This window comes from Cololabis saira, chromosome 2 (genome assembly GCF_033807715.1).
Source record: "Cololabis saira isolate AMF1-May2022 chromosome 2, fColSai1.1, whole genome shotgun sequence".
NCBI classification, from domain to species: Eukaryota; Metazoa; Chordata; class Actinopteri; order Beloniformes; family Belonidae; genus Cololabis; species Cololabis saira.
In genome coordinates this window covers 10,608,583-10,634,428 of record NC_084588.1, presented here as the reverse complement: position 1 = coordinate 10,634,428, position 25,846 = coordinate 10,608,583, and the positions used below count along the sequence as shown (strand labels likewise).

The 25,846-nt window shown below is 47.5% G+C and overlaps 1 protein-coding gene across 10 annotated transcripts in view; it reads right to left on the bottom strand.

Annotated features, from left to right (window-relative positions):
* The window catches only part of LOC133458002 (serine/threonine-protein kinase BRSK2-like), a 168,995-nt gene extending 144,353 nt beyond the window's left edge, over positions 1 to 24,642 (bottom strand). For all 10 annotated transcript variants that reach the window (XM_061737445.1, XM_061737454.1, XM_061737463.1 and 7 more), the window contains exon 1: positions 24,305 to 24,642. In XM_061737445.1, coding sequence (XP_061593429.1) covers positions 24,305 to 24,398 — 94 coding nt within the window. In that variant the 5' untranslated portion in view covers positions 24,399 to 24,642. The remainder of the gene's footprint in view (positions 1 to 24,304) is intronic.
* Between the last annotated feature and the right edge of the window lie 1,204 nt (positions 24,643 to 25,846).

The following is a 25,846-nucleotide window of genomic DNA, read 5'->3' as shown; positions in this document are numbered from 1 at the left end:
AAGCAGCCTGCTCACTCCTCAAGTAAGGAGGAGACTTGAGCTCAGTGTAGGAACTCCCGGGGTTGGTAGAGGGAGCAATGCCCAGGACTGACTTAGGTAGGAGCACTGGGTGATAAAATGGGGGGAAAAATCGGGATTAAAAAAAAAAAAAAAGTTGTTTTTTTTTTTTTTTAAATCGATACTTGGATTTATGTATCGATAATCGTTCCTACACATGCATATCGATAAAATATCGATATATCGATATTCTTAACCCACCCCTACGATCTACTACCCAAAAGTTCTGCTGTCATCCTTGTGGGTCTCATGCTTGACTTGTTTTTTTCTGTTTAAAAAAATGAATATAAACCCATTATTGATGCTGACATTTATATTTGTATCCGCCAGTGACGTCTCTCCTCTTATATAATAGTTTCTACTGAACGCTGCGGTAAATCCGGGAGACTGATGTGAGCAGAAGCCCCCGTCAGTCACCAGTGCGGCTGGAGAGACTGAAAACAGCCCGACACTGACGTCTGTTACAGATATTTGCCATCGTGACGCCTGTAGGCCTCCGGTTCTGTGAAATGTAAGAGCAGGAAAAGCAACTGACGACCCAAGTGGGAAAAAAAAACAGCAATCTCTGATCCCTCTTGGGGACATGGTGCAGGCCGGTCTCGTCCCAAACGGTCCCCTGTGCTGGTTATTTCCAGCAAGTCCACAAATCTCCAGGTTGTCACAATGTTCCCATTTGCGGGGTGGCCCTCTCCATCAGGCCTGACAGAGACGACGGAGGCAGACCGGCCACCGGGCCGGCGGCGCTCATCCCTCAGATACAGACACTGCTTCATCCTGAGATCCGTCATCCTCCCGTCCTGACCCCACCCTGACAAATCTACCCATCCACAGAAATTCCTCCATCTTCCAGCCTCTCTCCCGCTTTATCACCGTGGTGTCCTCCACCCCGCATCCATCTGTTAGTCGACCCGAAGCTCCGCAGCGCCGGTGACGGAGAAAGGCTGTCAGAGAGCGGGACTCCTCTGGAGAAATGTGAAGGCTGGTGCTTTCAGTCACACCGACCTTTAACACGCACCTCAGCTCCAGGCAAACCCCTCTCGGAGGTTATAAATCCTTAAAAAAAAACCCTAGTTTGATGTGTTTGCTGCTTTAATACACTTGCCTGACATCAGTTACGGTTGACACCGCTGATGTGGACGCCCTGGATGGGAATTAATTCCTGCTTTGGAGGAGTTTAAGTATCTGGAAGCAGAAGTGAGCGAAAGTGGCAACTGGGGCGTAAAGGGGTGTGTTGTGGCGAAGAGAAGCGAGTTCAGCAGAAAGGCAAAGCTCTCCATTAACCCGTCCCTCTACGATCCGGCCGTCACCCGTGGCCGTGAACTGTGGGTATCGACCCGAAAGAATTAGGTCGCAAATACAACGATCAAAAACGTGCTTCCCCTGAAGGTCAGCTGGTCTAACGTGCAGCGATCGGTGGTCCGGTCACTGCCCCTCCCCATGTGAAAGGGGGGGCTGAGCTGGTTCAGGTGTTGGGTCGGGACGCCCTCCAGATTCTTCCCTGGGGACCTGCCTCGGTCGGGCCTCACAGGATGAGTCTCCCCTGACCTCCGTGTTAAGATGTCCAACCTGACAGCAGAGAAGCAGCAGCTTTGCTGTGTAAAAGCACCATTTCACACCTGTAACACCCTAGGGCGGGATGTTTCTACCAGATGGATGGATAAATGGATCATATTCATGACTGTAAATCCATGTTTGCAACATTTATATAAGAGGTCAGTGCCTTGAGTTAATAACAGCCAGAGAAGCTAAAGCATCACAAGACAACAGAGTTCTGTGGTTTCCTCGGTGCTGCTCGTCGGTGCTACTTCAGACTTCTGTAACGCTTGAGAAGCAATCATCAGCATAAACAAAGTGACTCTGAACTGAAGCTACTTGAAGCTATTGAGTATCGAGTTCCACATGAAAGGCTCTTATTGTGGGACAAACAGGACTGCGGCCAATTAGGCCTGACCTCGCATCGGGGAGCATCAATGGGCCACAAGGAGCCGTCTCATCTGGCTGGGAGCGTTTAGCGGCTGCTTCCAATTCAGACGGCAGCTGGCAGGGAGACCGAGTCTGACGACAGATGGGCAGCACTCACACCAGCGAGCAGTCGCTCAGGAGCGGGACGGCCGAGCTAAGCACCGCCGTTCAGCCAGTGGGCGCTTTTACTCAAATACGTCGATGACAGTGAATAAAACCAACGACCTCTGAGCAGCGCAACACACCACCTCCTCAGTTCAGGACCTTCACAGACCCACATGCAGACTTTTTGGTCCACTTGGCCAAAAAGGTTCTGAATCATTAAAACCTTTGAACCCATCGGTCTGAAGTGAAGGGTCATTTTAGGTCTATATAATAATTCTCTAAGAAACTGATCAATGGATTTGTCTGGTGGTTCGATTTGTGATGAGTATAATTTACAGTAAAAATCTCTAAAAACTGAATTTATTGAACAGGGATCATGCGTAATCTTCCCTGATTGGTCCTTAATGGATGTTATAGTTGTTTTTTCCTTTTTTACTTTTGATTGATTGGCTAAATATCTCCCTGATCTGTTGGCATGTGCAAAGTTCTCCAGACGAAGCCTTTGTTCTAGAAACTGCGTTTTTGTGTCAATTATTTTATTTAATTCTATCTTAGTTTTCCTTATTCTATTAAGGATATGTTTGTCTGCAAAGGTCTCCTCTAACGCTTTAATTTCACATTCTAATCCCTTTGTTTTTAAATTTTCTTTCTTTTTCTTATCTGAAGGAAATTATTTTGCCTCGCATTACTGCTTTTCCTGCTTCCCACAGAACACTTGCTAATGTTTCCGGTTGATCGTTGTTTTGAAAATAAGTGTCCCATTCTTTTTTGAAAGAATTAACAAAGTCGGGGTCTTTAAGCAATGATGTATTAAATCTCCAATTTCTGGAAGCTGGTACACTTCCCTTCTTCACCAGAGTGAAAGAACTGGCGCATGATCGCTGATAGTAATAGTATGGATTTTGGATGCTGAGAAGTGTTTGATGATGCTTCTTTTGTGATGCATACATAGATATTTTATGTTTATATTGTTATTATATTGCGTTTGTAATTCTTGTGCTCTTAACCGCCGTATTGCTCAAGGCACTCGCGAAAAAGATTTTAAATCTCAAGAGATTCTTTCCCTCGGTTAATTAAATAAAAACAGTTGTTTCTATTAAGCCATTAACAACCCAAATCAACAAAGAACCTTTTCTCTGTTTTCTGTCCCAACTAATTCATTGCATCATCTGTCAAGCCCCGCTCACAAACACAGCTAAGCCAATGGCTGCCGAATATCAGTTCCCCAGGGATCAGAACTCGGACATCTGTAGCTTCAACTCCGCAGGAAAAACACTGGAGATCCTGAACTCCCATCCGTTTGTGGAGCTAAAAAAGATGTGTCTGGAGTTCTGGTTATACTGATGTGATGTTAAGACTTCAAATCTGGTTCTAATCTGGTTCTAAGAAAGATTTAAGGTCCCGTAGTACTACCATGTCAGATCTACTTTAAACTTCAAACTTTATTTATTTATATTGCACCTTTCATACAGGTAAAATGCAACACAAAGTGCTTTACATGACACTTGCGGTGTATTATTACTGCAGATATGAAGTTCAGCAGTGCGTCAGCCGTGCATCTATACTTCTAATCCTGCATTTCCTAAACGTCAGCACATCTACACTACAACAATGTGACTTTTTTTTAAATATCACTTCAGTAACTTTGTAGAAATCAGCAGTATGCGCCACAGTTGCAGAAAAGAAATCATTCAGCTTCAGACGATGACCTTTGCTAAATTTCTGCACTTCTGCTCCAGAGGGAGCTGCATGCTGGGAGTTGAGGAGCTGGCATCACGCCATTGGTCAATGATGTATGTGTTAATCCCTTTTTCATCTACTCTTCCAGCTGTGGCCTCTCCAGCTGTGAAAGGCACGTACGCGACGGCGTGCATGTGCGGGATGTGCAGCGCGTTGCCTTTGTCACTTCCTAGCGTCTAATTGGCTCCTCCACGACGCCAATCAACGAGCAACCAGCAAATGATGACATCATCGCCATGACTGCCTTTCAGACTCGGAAGAAGTATCATCACAGCTCATCCCAGTCGTCCTTCCTCCTCTTTTTATCCCCGTTTTAACAACTGCTCAGACTTTTCATTGATTTAAATGATCAACTTCTCCACATCCTTTGTTCTCATCTTTTGTTCTTGTGTATACAACTCTTATTTTTTGTTATTACAAGCTCTGTGTGTTATATTCCCCTCCTCCATCCTGGATTTTCCACCATCCCCTCCCCCCGTCGCTGGCCTTTATTCCTCCTCCACCAAGCGTGCCTCCGCCCCCTCCTCTTTTACTCCATCCACTCCCTGGCCCCGCCCACCTGCCGCTCCAGCTCCGGATCCACTCGCAGCGCCGTCTTTGTCTCGGCCCCCCGCGGCTGTGTTTGTGTGTGATGAGCGCGGCTGGCGGGAGTCCAGAGCCGGAGGAGGCCGCGTGAATCTGCTGGGTATTTTTAGCAGAGCCCAGGACTCTCCTGGTGTCTCCAGCTTGCTCCTCGGAGAGTCCCGAGCAGCTGACCCGCCGGGGCCAACCTCCCCCCCCGACTCCCACCAGTTATCATCACGCAAGTCCTTCACCTGGAAATCAATTAGCTCAGTCTGGCTGCAAATACAAGGGCTCAATGACACTAATCCAGAGATCAATGTGAACACGGTTACACCGGCGGATGCTAAAAGCTATGTGACAGGGGAGTTGATTAGTCTGCAACTCTTTGATCTTTTTATATTTCTGCTTTAAAATGACCAGAAGCTTTTCGGGGGAAAACGATCAGATTTCGTGAACAGCGGGAGGACGTGAACACCTGTCAGAGGGATGATGGTCTGCAGGACTGGGACACCTCAGCGTCCGGCCTCAGACATGTTTGTGGAAGTAAATCCCGATCAAAGCAAAGGAAGACTGCAACTAGCAGCCAGCAGAACAGTGATTGTTGTCTTTTTTTCTAGTCTACTCATAAATTTGCTCCTTTTGCTACCTTTCAATGGAACCTGCAAAGTCTTTTACTGTCCTTGCATTTAAACATGAAGGCAAGGCCAGTTATTTATCACAATTCAACACAAGGTAATTCAAAGTGCTTTACATCGACATTAAAAGTGGCAAGACATAATTAAACAGTAAAAACAAATAAAATGAAATAAAATGATACGAAAAGCTAAAAGCTAAAATAATAAAAAACACAAGTTGTTAAAAAGTAAGGACAGTAGAGTTCAGCAGGTACATCTCATTCTTACAATGGCAAGAATTACGTTTCTATACGGTCAAAACGTACAGACCGGGTCAAATACAGTATTACAAAAGTAATCTGTAACAATTCGTATGGTGAATTAAACCAATTGACAATTCTATGCCACAATGCCTGTTTCCAGGTCTTATTTCACACAACTGACGAGAATTACGTTTCTATACGGTCAAAACGTACAAAGACCGGGTCAAATACAGTATTACTAAAGTAATCTGTGCCGATTCGTGCGGTGAATCAGACACATTTGACAATCCTACGTCACAATGCCTGCATTCAGAGCTTATCCATCACTAGCGTAACTTTGTGCGGTTTTCAAAAATCATAAGTATTTAATATAAGAGTACGCTTCAGTAAACAGTTCACAATTAAACAGTAAATAACAAATAAAGTGAAATAAAATGAGAAAAGAGGTAAAATACTAAAAATTGCAAGTTGTTCAAAAGTAAGGGCAGTAGAGTCCAGCAGGTAAGTATTTAATTTAAGAGTACCTTCAGTTAACAGTAATGTTTTTAGGCCTGATTTAAAGGAGCGGACAGTTTGAGCAGACCTCAGGTCTACTGGTTTCTTCCACAGGTGAAGGTGAAAGAAGGTGAAAAGAAGGTGAAACTCCATCCACCTCGGCCTTCCAAGAACAAAATATGTTTCCAATAAGGCGGTAACACAACTATGAGCTGGGCATATTCCACGTTTGAAACTGCGCCTGCGTCTCTCAGCCACCAGGGGCAGTGATGCTATACTCCAAAACGTGTGTCAGGCACGAACACCTGAACAAGAACTTTTTTGGCCTTCAACTTTGAGACTCTTTTTAGTTTAAATTGAGAAATTTGAGACTGCATGAGTTTCATGTCCGTATCCGACAACTCCTCATGTACCCATGTACGACAAGGTGTCAGCTGACAGGTGAGTCACACCACCACCTGCCCACCAGCTGACACCTGGAAACACATGAAATAATATCATCCATGTTTAATAAAGCAGGAGGGAACTAAACAACTTTCCAGGGTAAAAATGTAAAAGAAAACAGGTAACGCTAATTAACTTCAGCCAGACAAAAACTGACAGTGTTACAAGATCAGTGCCCCCCCACAGTCACAGACACGGGAGGTCGGTGGTTTCCAGTCCACCTGGTGGACCTGCAGCACCGCAGACACACCGACCGACGGGGAACTCCTGCAGCTCTGAGAAGTGTTGGAGGGAGGATGGGGGGGTTCTTAGCCTGAGGGACAAAAGCTGCATCAACGGGGTCAAGCAAGTGGATTTGACGTGGTTTATCTCCTCCATCCTCCACCGCCAACCCCCCATCAACCACCCAGTATCTGTGTTACTGTGCCTGAGGACTGGAAGGGGGAGAGAAGGGAGGATGAATAGATGACTGGAGCCTGGGAGTGGCTCTTATGGGAGGGAGTAGATAATTACTTCTTTTTGATAAAAAGTACCATTTTATTTCCAAACGGTAACTGAGCCAGGGACAAATCTGGATTTTTTTTTGAATGCTTGACAGAACAGATCTGGTATTTAAAGTCAGTTCCAGCTCAAAAACTGTGACATTACGCAACAACGCCACTATTTGGAGGCCGTGTGAGTCTGAAAATATGGAGATGGAGGTGTGAACCTCCTCCTCCTCCTCAATTCCTCCACCGAGCATCATGACTGTCACTTTGACACAGCTCTCTGGAGCTGCCACCGCTACATTTCAACCAGGTTCAGGTCTGGACTCCAGACTCTTCTGGTGTACAGGGGAGTTTGTGGTTGGCTTGATGAGTGCAAGGTGCCCAGGTCCTGTAAAACAAGCCCATGTCCTCATATGTCCACCACAGTGTTTTAAACTGGCTCTGAGCCTTAGAGCCATCTGTTTTGCTCGTGTTTCTTCAAACATTGTGCAGGGTATCAAGTCCAGACAAATCACGTTTGGCCTCCAGGCTTTGAAATCTAGAAGTACAATGGAAAATTTAAATTTGCTTTGCAGGTACGTGTAGCTGTCATTACTTGGAGCTTCTTAACAAGGCCCAAAAGTCAAGAAAGAGCCCATCAATCCCGTCTATCCCTGTAGAGAGAGTCTCTGGGTGGGGTTAACACAGTTAGCTGCACTGGTAGCTACGTGGGACTTGGGGGTGGGTGTCTCCTCGTTTGGACGTCACGTCCTGCAACTTGCTATCGAGGTGAGATCGGAGGAGCCCGATGCCAGCGGGTTCTCAGCGGTCCGGGATTCTGGCTTAAATTCTGCTTCCTTTCAATGTCATTACGTTGCTGTCTCTCTCACTCCATCAATCTCTCTCTGCCGCTGACTCATTTCTGGCACTCTGAATACTTCACCTTGTCCGTTGCCCTGATCGGTCACTGACCAACTGCATGAAAAGGCGGTCTGATAACCAACCGTAGGATGGGAGGAAGTATGGGTCGTCATCAGACCTACACCGTTCTGGATGTGGCTCTGATCCGTCAGGCTGGTTTTCTCCACCGTACTGGTTCTTATGGTTCTTCTTATTGTGCCATCGTGGACATTAACACCTAACTGTGCTGCATTTCTCGGAGACTTGCACGGTCTGATCTTGAGTTCGACCTTGGGATGAATTTGCTGGGACAAAAGCTCTCCACTTGTGAATAATCCTTCTCATTGTGAAAAGCTAAACTCCAGATTGTTTGGAAATGGTTTTATAACCCTTTCTTGATTAATTTCAACAATTGACCTCTCAGTAAGCCCCGCCCCCCCCCCTTAGTTACTGTTGCTAACTCAGTCTGTCAGTGTTTACAGTTTTACAACGGTTACTGTCTGTGTAAAACATTGTTCCGAGATGTTTTAGGCCAGTTGGGGACACTGCAGGACCACCTTTTATTGAGAAACATTCAAATGTCTTAGTCATGGAGGAGATATGAAGAATATCTAAAAATAGATCTGGTTGTAAACAGGGTTCAGTTAGAGATGACGGTTTACGGACGCTTCACGTTACCGTGGTCATGTTTACAGATGACATCACCAGGGGTCAACACAGTTTGTGCACTGCAGGGGAAGATAATATTCATTTACTTTAATTAGTTTCATCTAGAAAAACATAACTCCGCCCCCAAAAGCCAGCTGCTGTGAACCGCTGTGATAAATAAGGTTGAGAAAAGAGCTTTTGCACCGCGTTCCTGTGACTTTTATGACGAAACAAACAATGTCTCCTTTAGATACGACATCTTCAACTATCTTAACTTCAGCGTTGCAAATTTCAGTTTAGTCTTTATGAGAAACTACGTATAAAAATAACAGCTCTCCTGGCCATAAACCCTCGACTGTGAAACAATGAAACATTCTGTGAGCTTTCCCTTTCTGTTAGAGCATCGACTGGGTCCTTATCGAGGTTGTACTTCTGTTTATCCACGCTCACACACACACACACACACAGCGTGGTGTTGGACCATCTGTCAGGTGGTGTAATGAGGGTCATGACCCCCGTCGCCCCCCTCCTCCTCATTATGAGACTAACATTTTAACAACAGCGGTGACCTGAGTTTATTCTGACAATAAAGAGCTGCTGCAGACTTCCTCTCTCAGACTGCCAGCCCTGGTTTTCCCGCACCTTAACCCCTGCCGACGGGCACTAACCGGTACACCCCGACATAAAACACAGATCCATGCGGCTTCATCGCCACACAGGCTGCGTCTTCCTCCTTCACAGTGCATGCCCTCATGCGTAGCTGGGAAGACCAGTCCCCCCTTCCTGCTGGATGGTGGGATTAGCGTCAGATTAAGGCCAGTGCAGCGGGACTGGTGGCTCTGGGGTCCAACCATCACCCACCAGCCACGCGGCTTTTGTCTGTCCGTACAGCACAGAGACCAGAGGAGAGGATCCAGGAGGATGCAGCAGCTGTCAGCCCAGAGTCGTGACGGAGCAACAATGAAGCCGGCCGATAAAACAGCTTTGATGTGTTTGCTGACATGTTTGTAGGATACTTCAAACTGCCAGCCATCAGGCAAGGCAAGTTTATTTCTAGAGCACAATTCAACACAAGGCAATTCAAAGGGCTTTACATCAACATTAAAAGGGGCAAGAATAAAATAAAATAAAATGATGAGAAAAGATGTAAAATAATAAAAAGCACAAGTTGTTAAAAGTAAGGGCAGTAGAGTACAGCAGGTACATCTCATTCTTACAATGGCAAGAATTACGTTTCTATACGGTCAAAACGTACAAAGACTGGGTCAAATACAGTATAACAAAAGTAATCTGTGCCGATTCGTGCGGTGAATTAAACCAATTTGACAAATCTATGCCACAATGCCTGTTTCCAGGTCTTATTTCACACAACTGACGAGAATTACGTTACTATACGGTCAAAACGTACAAAGGCTACCATATAGTGTAAGAATGATATAATAAAGGATAATTAAGCCCCCCAGTTAAATTACATTTGTTTTTGTTCACTTTCCTCCAATATTACTTCTTAGAGCTGCTAATGTTACCGCAGCACTGTAAGGCTGTCGGTTGATCATCTTTTAGGTCCAATAGGTGTAAACAACTCTGATCCCAGGTCCGTTTGCTCCGCCCCTTTGCAACACGGCACCGCCCAGAAAAAAGGCATCAAAAGACCCTCCCCTGAAACCTGCAGGTGCTGTCACGGGGGTTTGACCAGTTCTTCTTCTACTGTCTACGAGAGAAGCAGGGAAAGTGTTGAAACACACACTTTCAGTCCTGCGTGTGTGTGTGTGTTCACTGCAGTGAAACTGCAGCCGGTCGTTGCTGTAATGCAGCACTCCAGCAGCTTCACTGAAGGTTACAGAGACAGAGGCCGCCGTAGAAACTCTGCAAAACACACACACTCACACACACATCCACAGCGTGTCTGTACACGCACCGCTAATCATGTGATGGAACGCGTTTGTTCCACACGTGTATTCAGAATTGGTTGCTATTAAGATGTATCGAGTCATTTATAACCTGCATGCCATCCAAGACACACACACATACACACACACACACACACACACACTCACTCACACACCTGTCAGCGCTGCCAGCAGAGAGAGCATAATGGAGTTTCTCACGCCCCCGTCCCCCGCCCTTGATCTGATTATGCCACATGATTGGACGTTTCGCTGCGGCTGCAGCTCAAGGCGCCGCGGCGCTTCTGCACACGCCGCCGCTAACGGGCCATCTGTGTGGGGCGCAGGTCTCTCCTGAGGACCGTGCTCTGTGTGGCCCCGCTGAATTAAGACGACATAAAACGCTAAAAGGTGCGAAAGAGCGCCTTGCCGCAGCCTGCCCCTAACGCTCATGGGTAATGCTAATTAGCAAATTGAAAGCACCTCATTAAGGTTCGGGGCATGACCGGACTCTCCATCCATGACCGCGTCCTCCTCGGCGTGGAATCGCTTGATAGCGGAGGCCCTCGGTCATCCCATCGTGCAGCTGTCAGGGGTTTTAGGGGATGAGGGGCGGGTTTATTTATCTATTTTGAAACTTCATATTACTCCAGAATGAAGTGAGGTTCCAACGCGGGCACGAGAGGGAGAAGCAAGACAGCTCTTCAAATGGTAATTTCCCCGCTTCACTCCTGGACACCGCGAGTGCTGACTCATGGGAAAAGTCCAGATTGCTTTTGGAAGAGGATGAAAGAGAGTTTGGGCGAGAGAGAAGGGGGATTTACGCTCAATTTCATTAAGTTTTTGGCTGACGGAAGAGGGCTGCGGGTCCGCGAGGGGCTTATCTGGAGCCGTAACCCGTCCCCGTTTGATAACCGGCTATTGATTGTGGGTTTAAATTGGTCTCTGTTGAATATGGCAGCGAGTGAAGTTGGGCAGAGGGACCGGATTAAGGTGGAGCTGGTTCTAGCAGCACTTTGTCCTGCTGTTTCAGCAGCTGTCTCCAGGAGCACCAGCATCCCTCCGTTAGCCATCGCTATCAGCCAAACCACTTCTGAATGAGTTGGACTTTGCTGAACGGAGAAGAAAACTCAACTGGTTTGGTCCGTTGTAAAGACCTAGTGGTCAGTAGGGGAACCACAGGTCTGGATCCAGATCCTGGTGGTCGGTAAAGGAACTGCAACGTTTCCTCTTTCCTGTTTCGCATCGACCAGGAATGTTGACACTTTGTTTAATTTGCGTACTGCAGCACACAGATCTCATCTGGAGAAATTGTGACGCCGGGATTGGTGACAATAACTAATGTACAACTAGGGGTGGGCAAAAATATTGATACGGCAATATATCGCGATACATAGTCTCCCGATACGATATCGATATTCAATGTATGTATCGCGATATATTGCCGTATCAATATTTTTGCCCACCCGTAGCTGCACTTTATTTTGTGATTTCAGTGTGGGTGAGACACTGCATTTTATTTTTGTCATTTTAAGTCAGGGGCAAGTAGCTGTACTGTATTTTTGTGATTTCAATTTCAGTGTGGGTAAGACACTGCATTTTATTTTGATTATTTTGTATCTAAGAATAATGCACACACTGCACTTTTCATTGTGTTTCAGTGTGTTTTTTCATGCAAATATGTTGCATAATTAAAATGGAAAGTTTGAATTACATGGTTTTGACTCAGTCTGTCCAATGCATTATCACTATCATCTGATGTACATATATACAACTTGGATTTTAAGATGTGTAATGCATTCCCAATACCCACCCCTATGTACAACGCTGATCATGAAACAAACCACGGCTTTACAACAAATCAACACGTGCAGACCGGCCCCCGTGTTGGCAGCTGCAGATCCTCCTTCCAACAATTAGCAGCAGAATTCCTGATTACAACACATTCGGCTGATTTTGAGACCAGTACCAGGTTGTGTTGGGATCACAGCACAAACTTTCCATGTCTCCTGAAGTTTCACGAGCCGAGGCTGAGGTGGAAACAGGCCACGTCTATTAAAAAGCCAGAGCTGACGGTTACTTTGACAGTTTCTGAGCTAAATTAAGCGTAATTACATTTCTGAGCACTAATTATATGAGCCCAGCAGCGGTGCCGTTCTTCCTCCTCTGCAGCTCTCAGCGTTATTTACCAACTGTGAACTGATAATAGACTGAAATGATCCACAGCACATTGATCTTGCTGTGTATCAAAAGGCAGCTGTTAAAATGGTCCTATTTGATTTTCTTTACTTTCAAAGGTTCAAAAGTGACTTCAACTGTCGTCTACTGGGTTTTCAGGGGGTCTCGCGTGCATTTCAGAGGTGCCCCGCAGATTAAGCTGTTAATCGGTTTTTAAAGAGCAGACGCACCATGAGCTTTCGTATTTTTTCATTTTCAAAGTGACTTTCTGCTCACGCAAGCAGAAGCTGGAACTGCAGATTCATCCTCTAGACTCCAGGTCAACTCGGCCCAGGCACCTTTCCAGGGGTCAAGTTGGGCATTTTAACACCAGAACCGGCTCCCTGTGGGAGGCAGCCAACAGTCAGTGGAGACCTGAAAAGTGTCTTATTTCTGCGTTTGCTTCAACGTTGATCGATCCCCAATGTGGGGTCAGCCCCGCCCCCCTAAGACAGGATTCAATTCAAGAAGAAACATCTCTGTCGCCGTGGCAATGTGACTGGGAGTAACGTGTGATTAGTTTGGAAGGTGAAAAATGACAGCAGAGTGAGCGGGGAGCAGGGGAGATGAGTCGGGCTGCACCATCGGACAAACCCAGAAAGTTGAAGCAGCGATCAGACTAAAAATCGCAGCATTGTGGTGCTGATCAATATGAAAAGGGAGCAAAAATTGTATAATCTGACCCGTTTAAGGCGAAAGTCAAGCAGCTGGATCGTACTCATGAAAATCGGCTCTCTGCTTCCAGAAAACAATCTGCTCTGCAAATTTACGGAAGGATGGATACGCTTTCTGGGAATCTACTCTCTAATCCAACCAAATCCTCTTGTCTGACAGGCGCAAAGAGTTTGAAAGAATATCCTAAATGTTATTAACTATTTATAGAAAAGAAATGAACCAACATCCAGAGCGTAGGACTGAGAGTCTTCAGCCCAACGTGACCCTGAACAGGACGAAGACGGTGCAGAGAGCGGACGGATGGAAAGTTATGACAAAATGGGATGGGAAAGCTAACCACCGGAGCTCCGGTGGAACATGAGTTCAGTCATCACTGCAGCTCTGTGGCATGTTGACAGACAGCTGACAGCGAGTCCCGCTGGTTGTAATCGTGCTGAAGTGGCGCTGACCGGGTCTGATGGAGCCAGCTGCCCAGCAGGGCGAACGGAGCTGCACATGAACACTGTAACGGCCACAAAAGCTTAGCCGCTGACAATAAAACAATCAGCAGATCTTGATCTTCTAAAACTACACACGCAGGAGTCGATTAAAACTCTACCTGCCACATAAGAAACATGAATGACTGAAGAGGAGGTACGGTGGAAGTAATGGAGCGGTGAGAGCAGGACAGTCCCTGGAGAGCAGAGACACCACATTTTCAATTCAATTTTATTTATATAGCGTCAATTACAGACCGCCTCCGGCAGGTAGAGAGATACTGCTCAAAGGAGGTCAAACCCGGTTTCTTCTGCACCACCTCAACAAGACTACGAACGTCCAACACGTCGCAGCAGTTTTCAGGAAACTGTGTGGATGGCAGAAAAATGACAGAATCAGCGGCATTGCAATCATTTATTTTACATCAACGAGCCAAACAACCATCTCAGACCTGAAGACAGACATAAAGAAGACTTTACTCTGTAACGTCCCAACGGTTTTCTGAAGAGTAGTCTTTATTTTAGTTTACTTTTACTCAGCTATTCCGTTTGATGACATGTGTCCTCATTTCAGATGCTGCCGAAACGACATCATCTCCTCCGTTGCTAGCCTAGCCTCATATCGACTGCAGCAGCGGTTGGGTCAGATACCCGAAGCAATGACCAGGCCAGCGCGGGCCACCAACACAAGAATAGGCCGATTCAGATGCCAGTTCAGCCCCCAAAACCTTTTGATGTCAAAAAGCACCACTTTATTTTAAAAATAAGACTTGTTTTGGTCTGGTAGCTCTTTGCTCACTGCTGCAAGGAAACTGAAGATCTTAGCGCGATGGACCCAACAGGACTGAATCATCCTGAGGACTCAGGCCAGACTCCCACCGGGCCTGGAAATTCTATCCATAAAAGTTATGAGCAGAATCGGTGACAAACAGCTGTTCTGACAGCCGAACCACCCAGGATGAATCTGAAGCTCTCGTTCCGTTTAGCGTAGGGTCCAAATAGCCTGTAGCAGCGGATCCAGGACCCGATACTTTCAGAGCATCGCCCACAAAGTACGCCGAGTGCCACGGTTGAACGCCTTCTCTAAGTCCCCAAAGCAGATGTGAACTGCTTGGCCAAACTCTCCAGGCCATCTCCAGGACCCTTGATCGCTGACAAAAAAAACCTCAAAGCTGTCTAGGCAAAGAGTTGAGGGTTTCCTTTAAAGAAACCCCCAAAATTATCATCCCCTCTTTCTATAAATAATCCTTTAACGTGACCTCTCGCTGGATGGGAACCTAAGATGACACCTGATTACTTTTTTCTTACTGCAGATGAACACAACGGTAAACTCCAGAAGGCCTCCAGCCAACACAGAAAGGCCCCAGTGGACTGCAGATCTGAAGATCTCAGAGAAACACGGGTCCGACACCAGACACCTTTGATATCCGACGTCATGTTCAACCCTCAAACTAAATTCAGAGAACCCCCAAAACAAATACTCGTACATTTCCAACGTCATTCACTCTTTGACCAACACTAAGACAGTGCTTGGGCCTCAGCAAGGGGACGTGGGTGATGGGAGGAACAGCATCCAGAGCTCTCAGCTTCAGCATCCTGAATATTTCAGCAGCTGCCGTCTGAGAGCCGATAATAACCGACAGCCACGATGACAGCCAACTAAACTCATTTAAGACAAGGTGTCTGCATACCAATGAGGGCTGCATCCTGACGCGTGTGTTTCTGCGTGAGCTAACCCAATCACGCGCGGCGCGTCTCACCATCAACACACTTTGTTCCTCCCGTTTCCCACGCGATCAAAGTTTCTTTTTCATCTGATCTGAAATTTTTTTTTTCCACCTGCTTTTCTTTTCTTGCATCAATTCCATCTGCACTTCTAAAAGCGGTGGTTCTCATGCTCGCTAACACGTACTTCACACGTCGCTCGCTGCATCGCAATGTGGAAACAAACGTCCGACGCAGCGAGAAATAAAATCACGGAGATTCACGACAGATGAGTCTCGAGTGTGACAACAGTTTCACACCTCGTTCGGGGCTTTGTTTATCACCTCTCCGTTTCTGTCTCCTCTCATCTCTACTCCTGAACCGCAAAGCATGTGTTTAAACCTGGAGAGGGTTGTATTAGATGGAGCGTGTCCTCTGGGGTGATGCTGAAGATAATCTGGTGGACAGAGAAGCATTAGCCGGGTGAGGAAGATGGAAATCGTGCCGCCTCTCCGCTATGACTCATCTGAGCGGCAGGGATTCAGAGATAGTGTTGCGCTTTAGCCTGACAACGTGAGCGATGCGGGGAAGACGCCGCAGCGCTGGAGGTGCAGAGCGCTGGAGAGGCAGGGCGAGAGCGGTGGGGGGTCGTTCCTCAGTCATTGTTTAATGGCTCGGGTGAAAACACCCACCTCCCCCTTCAGGAGACGGGGAGAGAGCAAGGTGGAGGGGTGCAGGGATGCAGGGCCGGGATACCTCCAACCAGCCACAAAAGAGAGCATTCTGCCGGTTGCCATGGTAACCAAGCTCTCAGCCGGGAAAGGCGAATGTGAGGGAAAAGGAGAAGCGAGCCAAATGGATGAAGCATATAGAAAGAGGGAGGAAAGAGGAGGAGGAGGAGAACAACCCCCGCCATAATTTTGATGATCCCCTCCCGAGAGCGTCCCCACAGCATTCCTCCCCCTCTTCTTCTGACTGGAGCGTGCTCTTTCAAACTATTCAAGTTGTCCAGTGGAAAAGCCCCGACCAACTCATCTCTGATCAATTCAATTACAGTCCCGTTCAAGTAAAACATGCTCTATTGATCCCCAAAGTGGAATGAACTCGTCCCGTTCAATATTCGTCAGAAGAAGCACATCTAAGGAAACCAAGAGCTCTCAATCACTCTCTCATCACTGTCCTGAGCCCGTGCACGACGCCATGGCAGCACTGAAAGAACAAACTCCCCTTTAATCCGGGAAATACCTCCAACAGAACCAGACCCAAGGTCCACCTTGCTCAGCTGAGGTGTCACATGACAGGACAGAGATGCCTGGTGTGAGGAAGTAAGAAGGACTTCCAACTCATCATATCAGAACTAAGGGGTAAGTTTCTAAAAAAAGTTAGGTTTTAAGTCATACACCGTCTGATCCAAAACAGGGGGGCAGTTCCTCATGAGAAGGACCTGACAAACCAAAGATCTGCTTCTGGAAACTGTAAACCCACAACTTAGAGTTTGAACATGGTTCTGAAGCCACATTAGCAGTGCTCCCCAAACACACGTCACTTTTGGCAGTTCTAGAAAACTGTGAATGCATTTGATTTGTGGACTGTTCCTGGTGCAGTTGGTGTGCTGCTATTGACCCACGCGCCTTTCTCTGTTCTGGAGAGGACAAAATAACAATGGACAAAGTCATTTATGAGTTTCAATCAGTCAGCGTTTTAATCTGGTTGGTAAATGTCGCTCCTGGATCACATGTCTAACCTCGTATTGGTTCTACAAACCACAGTGACATTTGTTCTCGCCCAGCGTATTGTGGATGGAGCAGGCGACATCCCAGGGGAAGGGAACCCATCTACTGATCCATGACCCCCCTGATTAAATCAGGCACATCTAGCTGGAAACCCTCCGTTGCTCTGGTGCATCACATCTGAGTAAATGCCAACAGAATACTGCCTTTATATTACCATAGCAACCTCTGATGAGCACCGTCCGACCATCAGTTTGTCCGTCTGTCCGTCCGTCCGTCTGTCCGTTAATCCATCCATACGTCCGTCCATCCATCCATCCATCCATCCATCCATCCATCTTTACGGTCACAGGGATCTGCTGGAGTCTATCCCAACTCTCTTTGACCACAAGGCCGAGGTGACCCTGGACCAGCCTCCACTCCATCGCAGGGCCACATATCAACAACCATATCGACTAAATTGCAAAGTCGTGAGAGGACGTAAGGGGAGGAACGTAAGTCAGCCGGTAAACTCCAAGGAAAGCTGAAGATCACAGCATGACAACACCAACAGGACCACATCATCTACAGAAAGAAGAGACGTAGTCTTTTGGCCCACCAAACTGAACATCCTCCGTCCCTCAGACGTGCAGAGACATTCTGTCCATAAAAGTTATGAAGAGAATTAGTGATGGCGGGAAGCCCAGACACTGTGTAATAGATCTAATATTAATTAAGAATGTATGATGGGGATGAGAAAGAAAAAAAACGTTCACCTCCACATGTCAAATTGAAGACAAAGGTTAGGTCTGTGTAGTCTGGGGTAAAAGTCTGCCACTACGATGACTTTATCTGCACAAAGAGATAAAAACAAGCCTGCTAATTCTGGGAGTGATGACCAGGTGTTACCAGGTGTCAGTCCTGGTGACAACACAAACCAGCGGTTGCTAGGAAACCCAATGTGTGAGACCGGGACACAGACACTCAAACCGGGCTGGGTCCCGGGGTGATCAAGAGATTCCAGCAGTTACAGACAGAAGCCTCGACCCGGGAGACGCAGAAGCACTTTATGTGATTTGTGAGGTCAGTGATTAACGGGGTTCAGGAAGGTGCAACAGGTGGGAACCTGCAGAGAAGCATCTTAAGCACTAAATATTTATAGAACTTTGTTCCAGCCAAGATGGGATGTCGTCTCCTCTGATCACCCGCGGCTACCACAGTTGTACATCATCTATTTTTACAGCCTATCTGGTTCCTATGCACCGTTCATTATGCATTGTGTATCCTTCTTTTTGTCAGTCCCCCCGGCCCCCCCATTCCTCAAGGGCATCCGAAGCAGACGTATGATGTTTGTAGTCCATGGATGCGGTGATAAATGATAAACCCGGAAGCGAGAGCTGGGACGGTGGTCATTCTTCGACAAGGCGGTGGAGAAGAGTCGCCACGTAAATCCGTTTCATCTCCGTCTGGATGCAAATGAGGTGGCGGGAAGTCAGTGTGTACTATTTTACATTTAATGTGGCATCATGGAGCAAAGCCGGCAAGTGCAATATAACATGGCGACAACACACACACACACACACACACGAGGGATGTAAACGTATGCATACGTAGGCGCTGAGAGTGATGGGAGCGTTACCACCTGCAACCTGCTGATAATGAAGCTGTATTTCAGCCACCTAGAGGCTGCCATCTGTGCTGGGACTCTCCCCGCTGCCGACACTACCCCCACCACACACACACACACATACACACACATACACACACTCCTCCACGGGGGAGCGCGGTCTTTAGGAGGCTCCACGTCAATAACATGACACTTTCATTACAACGCGACCGGGACACACACACACGTTCCTAACAGGTTATTGGCAATAACAAAACGGGCCGCCGATGTCTCTGACAGATCTATATGTCTGGTGCCGAGTGAGAACGGCCCAGGCGTCTTGTTGAGCGAAGCCGTCTGCAACAGGAAGCAGGTTCTTGTCGTTTACACACACCTTGGGCGGAGGAAGAGAGTTGGGAGGACGGCTCTTAAAGTGAGGAGCTAGCGGGCAAAGAAGGCGTCTGAGTGAAGGAGGCGAGGAACACCGAAGCCCCGGGTTTGTCACCAATCTGATGTGTGTGAGCAGAGTTTATTCATCATTCATATTTTAGAGAGAACACGTGCTGCTACTTTGACTAATGGACCGCTGTGACTGGTCATGGGTTGGTTCAGAGGGGTCTGTGCTTTAGTCCGGAGGAGTCCGAGGCCAACGCTTAGCTGAGAGAGTGGTCAGTTGGAGCCAACTAGTCCCAACTGAGCTCCTCTAGTCCTGGTTTCAGCTCTGCAAACCCTCACAGAGATTTTCAAGAATGTAGTAATACTCAGACTATGTCTTCTATCAAAAGCAGTTGATTGACGTGCGCTTGTCATCACATTTATTTGGCATCTTCCTGAAGATGTATGTTGGTTTCTTTTTTTTAAGAGATACTTTTATTTGATTTAATTGTTAAAACATTGACTCTGTTCACTCAACAATATCTAACCCAGATATTATAGGAATATATGCAGGTACAAGTGGTTTTTCAGAAAGTTTCCTAAATTTAGAGCACCTTCAGTTAATTTGAGGCGCTTCGTGTGGACTGGCCTAACAGAGCCCAGACCTGAACCTCACCAGGAACCTCTGGGGCATCAAGACTCTTCTGACATTTCATATGATTACTGACGGCACGACCGATGGAGGGATAAAGTCAACCAATTCACTGATGGAGGGCACCTGTATAGTTAAAAAATGAAGTAAAAACAGTCCTGATTGTACGGTGGGATAACTAGAATTCACATCATTGATCCTTTTAATGGGATTTAATTAGGATTTTAAAAGTGACAACTAGGATAGACGTCTACACGCTGTTGGTTTGACAGAAAACCGCCAGCTTATGAATAATTACAGTGAGTTTGTTGAGCAGTGAGGCTGAACATGAACGTCAGCCTGCAACCGCGCATCAAGACGGAGAGGAGCGGCCTTTGTCGCCATGACAACCGTCGTAACTGTTGGCCAACAAAACAAGTGCAGCGCGGATCCTGGGAAACAAGTGTAAAAAAATGACCAGGGAGAGAAAAACACTTCAGCATCAGCCTCCTTCACACACACACACACACACACACACACACACAACAAACCCCGTGATTGTTCAGCCCCTCACTCACCAAGGAGGCATTGTTCCAGCCGCGGGCTCGCCACCGTGGCCGCCACACAAAAGCGTCCATCAGAGTGGGGATCTGAAGGACGCAGAAGAGTTTAACAGAGACGCTCAAATACTCTGCTGCGGCTCACACCGACATGAAAGACGGAAACGCAGTTGCAACCGTTTTGCATCACTTTGGTCTGTACATGTTTTATTTTCGCCTCTTTGGTTGTAAAAAAGTATTTATGAGATGATAAATGTTGCACATTTCAAACAGATGTGCATCTCGGACGAAAGAAAAAAAACTTTGAGGAGAACATTTTCATCATTTTCAAAGTTGAAATTTTAAAAATAGCAATTCATTGAAAAATTAAACCACCACTTTTCCATCAAGTGTAATTTTGCTCATTAATGGTAACGCATGATAAATTATTTGGGAGGTGCACTTGTTGGAAAAGCTTGGTGTGTCTGAATCCACCCCTTGAACCCGCTGCTCTGAGCGGAGCTGTAAAGTCGTGGTTAAAAAAGGTGCTTTTCTGCTGTATCCCCGAGCAGTCGGGAAATTTTCAAGAATACAGACAGAAATCATGTCAGCTTTTGAAACAAAACAGGAAAAATACTCTAATTTCTTCTAGAAGTTTCATGAAGTTACCCAAAGTTTCTGCTCGGGTTTCTGAAGACGCCGCACTGATCCGCGGGTCGATCAGCTGCTCCATCCCTCACTCATGAACGAGACCCCGAGACGGTTAAGGCCCGGGGCGGCTGGCGCTCGAACCCAAACGATTCCCACGCTTCTCCCGCTGACAAACACCATCTCAGAGTGGGAGGTGCTGGTTCCTGACCTCTCCAGGGAGAGAGGAAGGTGCCCACGTGATAATAATAAACTTTATTTATATAGCACCTTTCTTAACAAAGTTACAAAGGGCTTCCCAAGAACAATAAAATGCATCAAGATAAAAATACTGTGCATAGTGGATAAGAACATAAGGCAGCAATAACCAAGTCTAAAATTAATAACAATATTCACACCACAATAAAAGCTTTTCTAAACAGGAATGTTTTTAGTAAAGATTTAAAAGCAGTGGGGGATTTAGACCTGATCTCAGCAGGTAAAGAGTTCCAAAGTTTGGGGGCCCGGACTGCAAAAGCTCCATCACCTTTGGTCACAAGCCGGGCTCTGGGAACGATTTGAGGGAGGCCCTGGCAGGTAGGGGGTTAAAAGTTATTTAAAAATAACTAAAAATAAATATGGGCTTGGTTATTTAGGGCCTTAAAAGTCAGCAATAAAATTTTAAAATCAATGTGATATTGAACAGGAAGCCAGTAAAGGGACGACAGAATTGGAGTGATACGTCAACGTGATGACCCCAGTAGGACCACCTCATCCATAAAGGGCAGAGGTGATGACCCCTCACCACCAAACCTAATCACCATGGTTACTCTGGGAGCTCCACCCACCTACACACCCAGAGGTGCTGTGACATGCCGTCTCCAAGCCCAGCGAGCATCTGGACTGGTTGGGCCAACTCCCATGGCCCCCCTAGGACCACAGTGAGGGTGTCCACTGGACTCTCTCCTCTAGACCAGTGGTCTTCAACCCTGGTGCTTGAGATCTACTGTCCTGCATGTTTTAGATGTTTCCCTGCTTCAGCACACCGTGATACAAGGAGCTGTGTCAACAACACAACTGTCCAGAGATCGTCACCCTGACCCACCGGTCCGGAGGGACAGTCCCTCCATGTCCGGGTTGTCCGGGATGATGCAGAGACGGGTCAACCTCACAACATCAGAGCCCCGAGGGAAGTCCGGGTGGATTTCGTCCACCACATAAAGTTTACAATATCAGAAGTTGCATTTAAAAAGTCAAAAGTCTTTTGCAGCCGGAAAGGGAACGGAAAGGAAAAAGGGGCTGTCTTTGTATCCACTGGAATTATGGGAATGAGAAAAATAATATATTTCAAATATCTGGTTCATCTGAAGAAGAGAAAACCATTTGTGTTGTCTCGCAAAGACAGCCAGTGGAGCCACACACACACACACACACACACACACACATGCACGGGCTTGCCCTGCACTCGCGTAGGCGGTTCAGTGATGTACGGACTTCACCGTCTGCCAGCTCAGCACCAGAGCTCTGGGATCGGATGAAAAGCCCTCAGCAAGCAAACTACCCCCTATTTTCAGCTGCTTCCCCTCTGCAGGAACACACACACACACACACACACACACACACACACACACACACACACACACACACACACACACACACACACACACACACACACACACACACACACACACACACACACACACACACACACACACACACACCTGAATTAGAGGTTGAGGAACACTGCAGACTGTTTTAGGACGAGAACACATGAGCTCCCAACTGAACAGGGAAAACCGAGGCACCGGCGCCGCTTGGATGAGCAGTCACCACAGCACTCGACCTCGTTTAAGAGCACGCCACCATCTCCATCCACCATGCCCAAGCAGCGCACTGGTGTCACTCTCAGCCGGAGAAGGAGAAAGCTGTGATAACGGTCTGCAAAGCCACATGAGAGTTCCTGATCCTGGACATTTACACCCAACAACCTGCTCAGCAGCCTCCCTCCTCCTCCCAGGGACAATTAGCACTCGAGATGGATGGGGGAGATAAAGGTCCCTGTTTTTAATCCTGCCCAGGAAGCAGGGAAGCGATTTAGCCATCTGAAGCGTGGAAAACGAGTTGGGAGCTCTGCAACTCCAGCTATGTTCAACCTGAGCCCATGTGGCTCCGTACAACCCCATCAACAGTGTTTACTACCCGTCACCCGAAGCACTCCATCACTGTCAGCGTTGTTTGTGAATGCAGGACATCTCCGAGCGTCTGATTACTACACAGAACTGACTGATCCAACCACAGCAGAAGGGGAAGAAGAGTTCAGGACAGCCCCTACAGTGAGGGCCGATGACATCACTCTGCCTTGGTTGTCATGGACAACAGCTACAAAGCCATAACTGTTCTGCAAAGGAGTGAATCATAGCCGCCGTGGCGGAGTGGCAGCGTGGCAGGGACGGCGCCGGTTCAAACGCCAATCCTGGAGCAGAGACTTCCCTCCCTCATCTCAGAGTTGAGAGTAGACCACCGTTTCACTGGAGTGTGTGATTAGTGAGGATCCTGTACCGGCTGTTTCACTCCAGCTGGGGAAGCAGCTAACTGGCTAACTATCAATGACTTTCTCACCAGAGGACCGGAGCAGCGAATCGTATCTACCTGCTGCAACGGGAGGGGAAAACGTGATTGTTTCCAGATCCTGATGATCCCAGAAGCTGCAGCATCCAGACCAGGGAACTTGAAGTCCCACCGCTGCACCACTGCAACCACGACTACAGTCCCCGTTTAAACAGGGATGCTGCAGCTGGATTTGAATATCAGAGGCTGCAAACAGCCCGAGCAGGAGACTGGAGCCCCAGACCTGCTCCGGACTTCCAAGCACACCGAGTTGAACTTGAGGAATCGGGCCTGGAACGGTACTTTAAGGTCACTTCCTGGGGAATGTCATTCAGGCGGGTCACGTGACTTACAGTACACCCGGGCCTGCATCCAGATCATCATCATGATGCAGGACGCGCCAGCAGCTAAAAGTCCAACTAGGAAGTCGGTACTGCAGCAGTGAAGCACAAGCTGCAGCACAGTGTGTGTGTGTGTGTGTGTGTGTGTGTGTGTGTGTGTGTGTGTGTGTGTGTTTTAACCTATGGGCTGGAGGTGTGTGTGTGTGTGCAGGTGTGTGTGCAGCATCACCGCTCTGCCTCTTCTGCAGAGGCCACTGTGACAGATGGAGGCTTCGCCTGAATTAAGAGACGGGGAGAAGAACCGCGAGGCCCATTATCGCTCCTCTCTCTGCCTGACAACAACGATTAAAGGCGCACCACCATCATCATCATCATCATCAGCATCATCAGCATCATCACGAGAGCGGCTCCTCTCCCCGCACTCTGCCAATCCGCGTTTAGAAAGCCATTTCTCCGCCTCCAGGACCCGCAGCGCCCGGCGTGATGTCCTGGAGGCAGGAGCGGTGCCGCTACAGCGGCAGGTGCGGTGCGGCGCCGCTAGCGCGGCAGCGCTTTACGGCGTTACCGCTAGAGCGGCAGGTGCGGTACCGCGAGCGAGGCACCTGCCGCTCTAGCGGCACCGCACCTGCCGCATCCGTGAGTCTGCACTGACCTGTCTGTCCTTTGCCCAGCGTCTTCTCCAGGCGGTACGGTCCCACATAGTTGGCGTAGTGCCCGCTGTTGCCCTCCTTGCCCGAGGAGGACATGTTGTTGCGGGTGCCCGAGCGGGGACGCGTCTCTCCTGCGTCTCTGCGGAGCCGCGGCGCGGTGGATGGTCCTCGGCTCGCTGGGATGCTGGCGGGTTTGCCTGTGCCTGTGTGTGTGTGCGTGGGTTTGTGTGTGTGTGAGTGTGAGTGTGTGTTTGCGTGGGTGTGTGTCGGCGCGGCTCAGACTGCGGGTCCGGGTCCGGGAGTCATGGTGCTGGACCGGAGGAGCGGTGCTGCTGCAGCCCCGTTGGGTGTGATGTGAGGACGGGACAGTCAGCACCGACCGCTGCAGCCGCTCCGGCACAACTGCGACGCCCGCGTCTGCGGACACGAGCACTTCCGGCCGACCCTTCACAATAAAAGGCAAGTCTATTTGTAGAGCACAATTCAACACAAGGTAATTCAAAGTGCTTTACATCAACATTAAAAGCGGCAAGACACAATTAAAACATAAATAACAAATAAAATGAAATAAAATGATAAGAAAAGAGGTAAAATAATAAAAAGCACAAGTTGTTAAAAAGTAAGGGCAATAGATACAGCAGGTACATCTCATTCTTACAATGACAAGAATTACGTTTCTATACGGTCAAAACGTACAAAGACCGGGTCAAATACATTATTAGAAAAAGTAATCTGTAACAATTCGTACGGTGAATTAAACCAAATTGACAATTCTATGCCACAATGACTGTTTCCAGGTCTTATTTCACACAACTGACAAGAATTACGTTACTATACGGTCAAAACGTACAAAGGCTACTATACAGTGTAAGAATGGTGTAATAAAGGATAATTGAGCCCCCCAGTTAAATTACGTTTGTTTTTGTTCACCTTTCTCCAATATTACTTCTTAGAGCTGCTAATGTTACCGCAGCACTGTAAGGCTGTGGGTTGATCATCTTTTAGGTCCACTAGGTGTAAACAACTCTGCTCCCAGGTCTGTTTGCTCCGCCCCTCTGCAACACGGCACCGCCCAGAAAAAAGGCAAGAATTACGTTTCTATACGGTCAAAACGTACAAAGACCGGGTCAAATACAGTATTACAAAGTAATCTGTGCCGATTCGTGAGGTGAATCAAACCAATTTGACAATTCTACCTCACAATGCCTGTGACGTAGGCATAAAAGCTCCTCCCGCGTGGGGCCACGCTCCTGCACAAAACCTGACTCCTCTCACGTGGTTTAGGTCTTTAACCGCATCCATGCAGTGTACAATCAGCACAACTTAATCACTGATTAGTAGAAAGCAATTTGTGGTTCCCAGAACTTTCTGGGAACATTATGTTTTGGTTCGGGAACTTCTGCTTGTCCGCTCGGGTTACGGGATCACAACTGAAACGTCTCCTCCACCACCTTCTCTAGCTTCTTCAGTATGGAGCTAGAACAGTCTCTAAAATCGATTCACAAATGCACAGGACAAGAGTCACAAATGTATTTCGGATGCAC